The sequence below is a fragment of the Mchenga conophoros genome, linkage group LG17, assembly GCF_057382185.1.
Source record: "Mchenga conophoros isolate Kocher_MC1m ecotype Shallow Benthic linkage group LG17, M_conophoros_male_GT1.1, whole genome shotgun sequence".
NCBI lineage: Eukaryota > Metazoa > Chordata > Actinopteri > Cichliformes > Cichlidae > Mchenga > Mchenga conophoros.
In genome coordinates, this window is record NC_140542.1 from 16,090,621 (window position 1) to 16,101,894 (window position 11,274).

Below are 11,274 nucleotides of genomic sequence, written 5' to 3' on the forward strand. Positions count from 1 at the left end.
CTATACTTTGATTATATATTTTATTAAGAATAGAAATGATTTACTATTAGCAAAAGCACATTTAGATAAACTCTGTTTAGCACTCTGTATCGCTTTAAACATAAAAGGCTGGATGTTAAGTCTTTTTACCTTTTCTCAGATGTAATGAGAGGTAACCCGCATAGCAGACAGGTCTGTGCCAATCTGGTGTCAAGCCGGCACTGCTGGCTGACTGCTGGCATGGTAAGTGGTATGTCATCCAGATATGGGTCAGGCCTGCCATAGATGGCAGTGTTTATGTGATGGCATGCCACATCTGGCCCGATTGTGGTTTGGTTTATGTGGCCCAGGCTCACAGAAAACAGGTCTGGCCCAGATCCGGCATCATACTGGCACTGCTGACTGACTGGTGTCATGGCAGGGTGTATGTCAGCCAGATGTTGGCCAGGTGTGGCAATGATGGCATTTATGTTCCTATTCTAATATTTTAGTTAGAAGACCCAAATACCATGTGAGTGATTTTGTAATGAGGGTTACACTCAGAGAATTACTTACATTTGGATGTAGAAAAGATGAATGAAGTCACAATTTAAAATGAAAGGTTTTTCAGATAGTGGTTGTAATTTTTAATCAGGGTTAGTGTTATAAGGCCTACATCTGCTTTAAATAGTTTTAGACTTATTCTTGAAAGAATTAATGATAGCTTATCACTGAAATAGGTCTGGCTTCAAAAAGTGTTTTTCTGCTTAAGAAATATTAACATGTTTTAGTTTCTGGGCCATTAACCTTTTTAGGTTCAATAATACTGTCAAATTTCTATAGATGTGCTAACATGGTGATGAAATGTGATGGTTTGTGGTTCCATGGTGGAGGTAAAACTTCTTTTTTTAGAGACTAGCAAAGCACTTCCTCAATATCATTCCAGCCCATAATATACCCTAATCTTAGATGTTTGTGAAACCTTATTTGGCCCATTGCCAGGTGATTGAGGAAATAAATGCTTTGTAATGTTCTGTGTCATGATTGCTTTTATGAATGAAAAATAACATTAAGTGTTGACCTAACAGACTTCCGATCAGTCTGGATTAGATGCAGGGCATCAGCTGACCATCGACTGGGCCTCATTCAGAGGAAAAGGTTTTAGTTATATTTATCTCTCCCTGTGGGCTCACAGAGACAACCCCCTTCTTAGAAGTCAGGGATCAGCAGCTGGGATAGTCAGTGAATCTCATTAACAATGACACTCTGAAGCAAAAGACAAGCTGAGAACCACACTATACATCAAGTGTAATTGATTTTTATCCGTCTCTCTACCTCCCTTTCTCTCTTTCTCTCTGTCTAGAAAGACAGAGAGAAAGGGATCGAAAATCTATCAATCCATCTTTTGCATATATATATATATATATATATATATATATATATTTTTTTTTTTTTTTTTTTTTTATGTATATACATACACACATATATAGCACTTCAGTTACCACTGGCACCCATGTTACCTGTTATCTTCTCGTCTCGAGCTCTTGTCTGAGGCCTTGGTACTTCTCCAGCTTCTCGTCTTCCTTCTTCCTGATGTTGCTGTCATTCGGTATCACTACGTCTACCACTACGGCTATCTTCCTCTGCTTGTCCGCCACTACGTGCATGTAGTAGTAATAGTAGTTGTTGTAGTTCTGCTTTTTCTTAAAGTGATATTACAAGATAAAAGCAGCAAATTTGTGGGACCTGTTTGTTCAGCTGGTTTGGTAAAGTGGTTAATTTATTTATTAGTGGAAGCTTGTTAGGGGCTGTCTGACATTATTATTTATGTACTTTTTTCTCCTGTTTTGAGGCCACCCAAGGACTTCAGGCGATATATCTTTGGTTTCAATCTTGAGAATAGTGTTTGTGTACTTTCTATTAACAGTTGGAGGGTTTTGTGGCCTGGGAGACCCTGGTGTTAATTTGCTTCCCTTTTCTTCTCCTATTCATTTTCATTGTGTAAGTTAATTTTAAATAGTTAATTGTAAAATTGAAAAAGTTTTTTAATAATAATAATAATAATAAAATTAAAAAAAACCTTTTGACACAATGGCTAATTTGTTTGGAGGCTAAGTCTATGGTTTGGTCTGTTAACACTTACTGTTACTGTGTTACTGACACTGTTTTACACTCCATAGCTCCCCTAGACTTCTCAGGCAAGAGGACTGTAACAATCATGGATGAAACAACAATTCAAAGTTTAATTATAAATGGTTTACATGACTAAAACTGGTGCTTGGACAAAGGGTTGTAACTGTTTGCTAAAATAAGGATAGCTGTTAACTGGGAAAAACTAATTAACAACCTCAAATTAATGGCTCAAGAAAAGTGGAAATGTTGGTGTTTCATGATAAAAAAAGAAACTGATAAATTAGGAATACCCTTTTCATTCTAAAATGAATGATTCAAAAAAAGAGAGAGTAGTGGCTACATTGACAACACGTGAAATACGTAGTTTAAAGCATAGTACAGCTGTAAGCTATCACTGAACATCTGGTTAAAATTTCAATCACTTTTGTGTAAATAATTCTTCCTTCTCCTTTCTTTCATTGTTCTCATCACATAAAAGGTCTTGAATAATCAGGCCCCATCTCATCTGAAAGACCTCATAGTACCATATCACCCCAATTAACCCTCAAACTGCTGGCTTACTTGTGGTTCCCAGGATGTTTAAAAGTAGAATGGGAGTTAAGCTGCTGGGGGGCTTCCCTTGTTGCAGTGAGCATTCCTTCTTCTCTCACCTCTTTTCACTCACTGCATTTAATTATTAGTTATTGATCATCTCTGGCTTTCTTCTACATCATATTTTTGTCCTGTCTTCCTCCCCTAACCCCTAATCTTTGTATTGTCTGTATATGAATTTCTTTTGGAAATTGTAACATCAGTTTGCAGCCTTTCAGATGTTATTTGTGAAGAACAAAAACAGCGTGTTTCTATTTCTGTCTTTATTAATTGCTAAAAAACAAAACAAAACAAAACAAAAAACCCCCATCAACCGAACATTTGGGAGTTAAAGAATGCACAGGTCAGCTTGGACTGTGTCAATGTTCTTGATAACACACAATTTAATTAATTAATTAATTGATCTGCTCCTGATAAAGGATGAGAGAAGTTGAAAGGGACCGTTGATCTTGGTAACAGAGAACAACTGGCATGAACGCCCTTTCCTGTCAATGACTAAACACAATCATTACGATAAAAATGGCACATTTCTCTGTGAGCATTTCAGCAGCAAATTTAAAAGAAAAATCCTAAAATTGCAAAAATCGTCTCATCACAGAGACCAGTTTGCATCCTACTCATAGCTTTCAATAAGATTATTTGTTCTTTTGAAGATAGTTACCAAATTAACAAATTTACAGGAAATGTGGAAATTACATTTTTTCCTTTCAGCTTTAAAATAATTAAAATACACTGACATCACTACTAATAACAATGGGAACACTGACGGAAAGCAGAAAATACATTCTGACCCAAACTTTTCTACAACTTTTGCACAGTTAATTCTTGTCACATCAAAAACATTCATGAATTCAGAGTTCAGTTGCTTCTTGGACAAAAAATAGTTTTTTATCTTATTTGGGTTTTTTTAATAGATAGTGTTTATTGAAGGGTTTTAGATGAGGCTAGTATTTTGAATATAATTTTTTATATCAATATTTTGTCAAATATTTAACGTTCCAAATGTTTTGTTTGTTTTATACTACAATAAACTCAATAGTCTAAATAACAATATTGGTGATGGTTTAAAGAAACATTTTTTATGATGACCAAGACAAAACAAGACAAAAAACGTTTAACGTTTCTGTGCTTTGTCTTTATTATTTCTTATTATTGTTATTATAGATTGAACAAATTTGGACTTCTGACTTCTTTATTTGATTATTTGTTTATTTAGTTATTTATTTTTCAAGCCACTTTTGGTAAGGCTCTATTGTGGTTTTAAGACCATTTCATTTCTATAACAATATTAAAATTAAGCAAAATTCTAAAAATAGAAACAAAATTCTGACAGAATCGCATCATTTTGGGAAAAGAAAATTTGACAAGATCAAAAATGATCAAAATGTTTTTTTAAAAAAAGTAAATAAATACAAAGAGTTGACAAATGAATTATATTTGACCCTTTATCTGAACATTTCCACCTTATTGAGGTTTTTAAAATTTAATTTAAAATACATGGAAGGCAAGTTACTTATGATTAACAGGAAAATACAATTACAGTTTAATTGAAAATTGGGGTTAAAAATAGTTTGTTTAAATAACAAACTGATTTTATTTATAATCATGACTTATGTGATTTTTTTAATAGGTAAGTAAAGTTTGCCTCAATATTATTTTTCTTTTTGAGCAGAGTAGACTTCATATGTAGAACAATAATAAAGCATTGGTAAAAGATTTATTCATGACGATTAAAGAAAAATGAACTGTTGTTTAAAGCAGCTGAGCTCTGCATTCATAAGTGCGTCCCTGTATGGGAAGGTAAAAGGGGATAGAGGACAGTTTTCTTTAATTCATTTTCATATTTTAAACATCTGATAGTAAGTGCTACATGTTCTAGTTGTTCTTAGAGGGTGAGTATAAAGTCTGATTCCTCTATGTGGATCACTTTCTATGTATGTCGTAAGTGTTATTCAGTAAAATTAACCTTGATGCATCAAAACACATCAATAAGTCACTATTTTATCATGCTTTGACTGTCTGGTAAAGTGTATTTTGCAGAGAAATGCTGTGTATCAGCATGTTTGGATATCTGTATAAAATCTGAAGAAGCACTTTATGTTCTGACCAGGTCTTGAATGACGCAGGACCACAATGATCCACATTAAGCAGATGAGATGAAACACAATCCATCCCAGCCTACAGGAGTTACAGCCACTGACTCTCCAGTAGGTGCTGCGACATGACGGTTTGGAACTACAAACAGTGTCTGGACCTCTTTTACTTTCCAATCAGTTTGAAAGTCTGTGAGTCCTGGTCAGCTGGAGGTTTCGTGACTTGGCTACATGGCAGAGTTCCCATGTATTTTGTGTACAAACACGTACTCCTCATCTGACCCTGTACATCTGCTTGTTTGTCCTGCATGTTTAAGATGATGAGGTGACATTCCCCGAGGACACTACGGTTGTCTCCCTCGGTGAGTACTCCACTTCCTCCTTGTTGGGATGAGAGGAGTTATCAGACTTGCTGCGGCTAAACTCCGCCCCCATTATTGGTCCTGTGAGCTTGGTGCGTGGTCGAATGAAGGCAGTACAGCACAACAGTGTCTTTAGGAATGCACGCCGCATCTCGTTGCTGGTCAGCGTGTAGATGAGTGGGTTCATGGCAGAGTTCAGGACTGCAAGTGCCAGGAACCACTCTGCCTTGTAGAGGATTGGGCAGCTTAGCGTCTCACAGGCCACATCTAGCAGCAGGAGGATAAAGAGTGGTGCCCAGCAGGCAATGAAGCAGCTGAGAACGATGATGACTGTCTTCAGGAGTGCCATTGACTTCTCTGAACTCTTACTGTTTGCACTGGCATTGCTGCGACCATTGGACACTTTGCGGAAGACCAGTTTGCGGCTACGAGTGCGCACCAATGCATAGATCCTGGCATAGAGCACCACAATGGCCATAAGAATGATACTGAAGACAGTGGTGCAGAACAGGATGTAGGCTTTGTGGTAGAGTGGTAGCACGGTGGAGCACTGTGTCATACTCTGGATGCAGTTCCAGCCCATCACCGGCAGACCGCCTAGAATGGCTGCGATCATCCACACAGTGCTGATGAGTAGAAAGACGCGGAAGGTGTTCCCATTGTTGTGCAGCTTCATCTTCAGCATGGTGAGGTGGCGCTCAATGGCAATGGCAAGTAGGCTGAAGACAGAGGCCGCCAGCGCCACAAACATGCTGCCTTCCCTGAAGAACCACTGGGTGGGTGTCAACTTGTAGGTATTGGCACCTGACAGTAGGATGTTGGCAGTGTAGACGACACCAGCCAGAAGATCAGACAGTGCGAGGTTCCCAATGAAGTAATACATGGGCTTGTGGAACTTCTTGGTCCTCCAGATTGTAGTCAGGACCAGGATGTTCTCTAGGATGATGAAGCAGCACACAATGATGAAGATCACAGAATCAGCCTTCAGACCTGAGTCCTGCTCCGTCTTCCGGAACTTGCCGGTGTAATTGTAGTGTTTGGCAATCAGATCAGAGTAGCTGGGCTCAGCCATGGCCTCCATCTGCAGCACTAGTCCAGCAGGGGGCACCGTGTCCTCAGACTTCAGTCCTTCATGTTTGGTAGTAACTGTGAAGAACAGCAGAGAGAGTCCAGCTGAATGGTGACATGGCCCTACAGAGAGAAAGAAAAAAACATTAATAACTGGTCTCACATCAGCATATTAGACAACAAATAGTCTTAAATCAGAGTCTACACTACAGAAATATTCTTCTACAGAACCCTTCTCATGCACTTTGATTAGAAACTATTCACTGAGAGCCAGAACAAACAAAAAATGTCACTTCAATTTGTGATGAAACAATGATCCAGCAAAAAAGAGACTAATCTTAAGTAAGCAACTTAAATTCAAGTCATTTAAACTGTAAGTCCATACGAATACTCAACTAAAAGTATCCTTTAGAATCATAAGATAATGAAACCTCAGATGACATCCAAAGCTTGCTTCATCAACCTAGCTGCTCCTAATCAGCTGGTTTGAAAGCAAAGATCAGAAAAAAACTAAACTACTTTTAATCTATATTGTAAGAAAATCTTTCATTTTAGAGTTAAAAAAAATGCAACAAATGAAAACAAAAATGAAAAGCAAATCTCAAGTCTGTCTTCAATCTGATGTATTAAGAGAAGGATAGAAGCTTTAGAATGCCTAAAACACAGTACAACACAACATTGCAGTATATTTTGTTATATTTACCTTTTAATCATTAAATAAAAAAGAAATGTTGAATTGTGCAGCTGTATAAACTTTGCTTTCTTGAGTCTGGGATTTGATTTAACCAAAAATATATGGAACACCAAATAAAAGAAACCACCAAATGATTAATCTGTCATTCCTGATGTGTCAAAAGAATCTTTTTTGTTTACAACTTACTTTATAACTAATCCTTTACCTATTTGTCATCACCCCCCCCCCCCCAAAAAAAGCTTAAAAACAAACAAACAAACAGCAGCATATCACAACATATATATATATATATATATATATAAATATATATATATATATATATATATATATATATATATATATATATATATATATATATATATATATATATATATATATATATATATATATATATATATATGTTGTTTAATTATTGGAATTATAACTGTAACCTAACTAGCATTCTGGTGATTTGAACGCTCTAAATGCACTGAGGCATGGTGATATCTTTTTCCTATTTTTTGTTCAGAATCATAAACTAACTGAGGATTTTGTTTAGACGGATAATTTATTTGCAAACGGTGATTTTTCTTGCAAACTGAACGCATAGCTTTTATAAAGGAAATGGAAAAAATGTTGGTGTCTTGTAGCTCAAAAGCGAACAAACATCCTTTAAAAAAAACTTTAAAGCCCAGAAATTGATTTGGGTTCAGAAACTCGTCTCTCAGATGTGTTTTATCAGTCTTAAAGAGAAGTCCTCGCATTTCTAACGGTCGCGCCTTACAAGACTACTTATAGAAAAGGTTTCAAATTATTAATGAAATATTTTCTCGGTGATTCCCTGTTCGGTGAAATCGGTTGGTTAGTCCTTGTTCATATTATAAAGTACTTAAGTTACTGCACGACTGCCTTTTGAGGATTTTTATAAAAACTGTCTGCGATTTTTTTTAAATCTCTAAAATTCCATTTATTTGATCAAACTGACCTGAGTTCAGATGAACGCGGAGTTCTCCTCTTCACACCAAATGAACGCAAAACGACTTCACGACGATCCGCTTCGGTTTAATTTCAGCTAAAACAGCTAAACAAAGTTTCTATTGCTTGAAGACAAGGTTGATAACACAGACACTTTTTCCCCTTTTTCTTTTTACATCTTCAGTCAGAGTCCCAAGGAAAACAGCCCGCGTCGGAGTGAAAGACACCAGAGACGCACAAACACAATGAAACACACGCACACTCTATCCGAAACACACACTGAAGATGAGGATGGTATGATGACGATACTTCCCTCCTTCGGATCCACGCGTCTTTTTTTTGCCGTTTTTCTGCCTTCTTATTATCGTTAATCAAACAAATAAATGAATAAAACTCTTATAAAGATTATTATTAACAGAGACCTGAGAGTAAAAAACATTAGAGTGAACACAAAACAAAAATTGACCTGAGATGTAATTTAAGTAAACAAAGTTTATATTAAATAAAAGAGTAAAAATTAATTAGATGCAGAAACAACATTCTAAAAAATATAATAGCATTTTAGTTATCATACAGTATGTCATTTAGTTTGTTTGTGGGAATCAACCATATGCACTCCCTATACCATGTCCCCCCTCAATCCAGACTTGGTTTGCCCCATAATGAGTCTGTAGCCTCTGTGACCTACATCATATCTTTCATGTCATGGTGTGTGTGTGTGTGTGGGGGGGGGGCTGTCATGGATTCATCATGGGTTCATACACTTTCAGCTAACTGTCAAATTATTATTAATTATGTTTCCTGCATCTAACAATGAAGACACTTTTTTAGCACTTAGCGCTAGCATAGCACTTTTAGAAGTTTTCTTACACATAACATAGTAACCGGATGTGGGTGCAAGATCTCTTATTGACGCCTTATTTTGATATTGTGCTTGTATTGTGTCATACTTTAAAAATTTTATATAGCATATACTGTATATGACACACTGACACGCTTAACTGAGTGAGTAGATTTTATATCTGTCTAACCAATTGTATTAAACATTTTGTTGTTAGATATTTCCTGAGACATTATGTATATCTTGTCTTCTGTCTGTCGCTGGGTTTGTGGAAAGATCTCTCTTCATCATCCTAATTTGTTTTCCTTTTATTTCAAAAATTCTTAGAGTAGATGTCAAGCAGTTATATGATCACTTGCAAAAGAATGGTTTATTTGAAGAGTTTTAGTCAGGATTTAAAGTGAATCATAGCACATAATACAGAATTACAATAGTCCATCCTAGAAATAATAAATGCATGAACAGGATGTTTCTAGTTTTAGAGATTTGTTTAATATGATCACCGAACATATCTTGGGGAGATGGGTAATGCCATCTAAAGTAAGCATCTGATTGGACACTATATTTTTACATTTTTTTGTTCCGAGTACAATAATCTCAGTTTGGGAGTAAGGGTAAGACAGCTGGGTCAAGTGACGGCTTCTTACATTTTTTTTCTTCCTATCTTTCTCCATTCAGCCATTCGATCCTTATACAATCGTTGTAAGAGCTTGGTCCGGACTCATTCCTGGTCAGTGTTGGACTCTGCCAGACTTGCCCTTTGTCATTGATTCTGTTCAGTATTTTCATGGACATAATTTCTAGGTGTAGCCAGCTGGCAGAAGTGTCATTGTACTGGGTTCATGGCTCAGTGTTTCTATGTTTCTTATTCTCTCATGTGGCATTTAGTTTCAGTTTAGTTTCTAGTTCTTAGGCTTTTGTTCATTTTAGTCTGTTCCCATTTCTGCTTCCCTGTGTAGTCTGTCATGTCTATCATGTGTGCCAAGTCTCCATGTTTATTCATCCGTTTCCTAGTCGTGTCTCTCTTGTGTCTTACTGTGTGTTTCATGTTTCCTGTTTTATTTTGAAAATCTCCTGGCCTGTGTGCATTATGTTCAGTTTTGTTTCCCTTTCTTGTTAGTCTGATTGATTCCAGCAGCGTTTCCCTCCTGTTTCTCATCCCTTCGTTTTCTTGGGTGTATTTAGTCCTCTGTCTTCCTCTGCTTGATGTCGTTGTTGTTGCTGTGTGTTTCCTTGTGCCCCTCGGTTTCTTTGTTATTTCTAGTCTGTTCTAAGTTTCTAGTTTCAGGTTGTGTTTTTCTGTATCTAGTGTTTCAGTTTTTGCACAGCCAATGATACACCTTGGTGTTTCCCTAGATAAGCTGGAGATGGCCGAGAGAGAGAGAGGTCTGGGCTTCTCTGCTTAGGCTGCTGCCCCCTGGCCCTGGATAAGCAGGATGGATGGATGGATGGATGGGTGGTCTTTTTCCAGTCCCCAATGAGTCACACCAAATGACTTCCCCTTCCTGATCCTGGTTCTATTGGAGGTTTTTTCTTTTTAAAAGGGATTTTTTTCCTTCTCACCGTGACTAAGTACTTGGTCATAGGGGGATTATCTGATTGTTCATGTTCTTGGGACTATAGATATTTTTAAGAAACCTTGATGATTCAGAACACAAAGTTACATCACAAAAGGACACGATGACATCAAAAACATTACCCCTCTTAAGAATAGTGAAGATTTTATCTTTTTTACCAAGAAAGACACTGACAATAGCTCTGAAAGGCGCCATCATTGGGATCATTTCTGTGAGATGCCTGCATGATGACCTTACTTCCTGTCCAGGCACTGCCATTGTTTGAGATCTGCAGGTCAACCGGTTATACAGAAACTGTTGATAAGAATATTGAGATAATGACAAATTATATAAAATGCATGAAACCTTGGGACCCTCCAGTAGGTCTATCTAGTGGCTGTTATGCTGAATGATGCATTTTGCTAGCAAGCTTTGGTTCCAGGTGCCCCCTTAAAGGGACAGCAGTGGTACCGTGTTAACTCCAGGTAGACGGCAGACTGTCTGTCTCCCTGCAGAGAACATCTCTTTTCAGACAGTGTCTAAAATATGTGGTACAGGCAGACTGTGCTCTTGTTTGTGCTGTTATTGGAACGTCAGTCAGCTGTGGGGAAACATAAAGTACTTATGAAGAGCAGACATGAAAAATGAGTGTTAAAAACAATGACCACTGCAGAGATTATCTGTGCTTTTCATGCCATATTTTTTTATTTTTGACATTATTTCCTGGTGACCTGCACTGTTGCTTCCCTTGACCAATGCACAGTGTCTTACACATTAAGCAATTTGCAGTTAGGATTTTGGAGTACTCCATGGGAGCAGCATGGCTGAAAACCCTCTCCATAGATAAACTCACAAAATCTTGATAGCATACATTTTGTACTAGAATGAAGGAGCACAGCATGTTGAAACAGAATTTAGACTTTATCATATGATAAAGAATTTCTATCTTGAGGCAGTGTGTAGTGTACTTCTCACTGAACTGAAAATGATGTGAATGAAATGGTGTTGCCTTCACAGGTACCAG

The 11,274-nt window shown here is 37.1% G+C and overlaps 1 protein-coding gene across 1 annotated transcript; it reads right to left on the reverse strand.

The window, feature by feature from the left end:
* Positions 1-2,927: 2,927 nt before the first annotated feature.
* s1pr1 (sphingosine-1-phosphate receptor 1) lies at positions 2,928-8,133 on the reverse strand. Its single transcript, XM_085252305.1, has 2 exons — positions 7,864-8,133; positions 2,928-6,328 (listed from the first exon to the last, which is right to left on the reverse strand). Exon 2 carries the CDS (start codon positions 6,216-6,218, stop codon positions 5,088-5,090), a length of 1,131 nt encoding a protein of 376 aa, XP_085108431.1. The 5' UTR covers positions 6,219-6,328; positions 7,864-8,133; the 3' UTR covers positions 2,928-5,087.
* Positions 8,134-11,274: the final 3,141 nt, after the last annotated feature.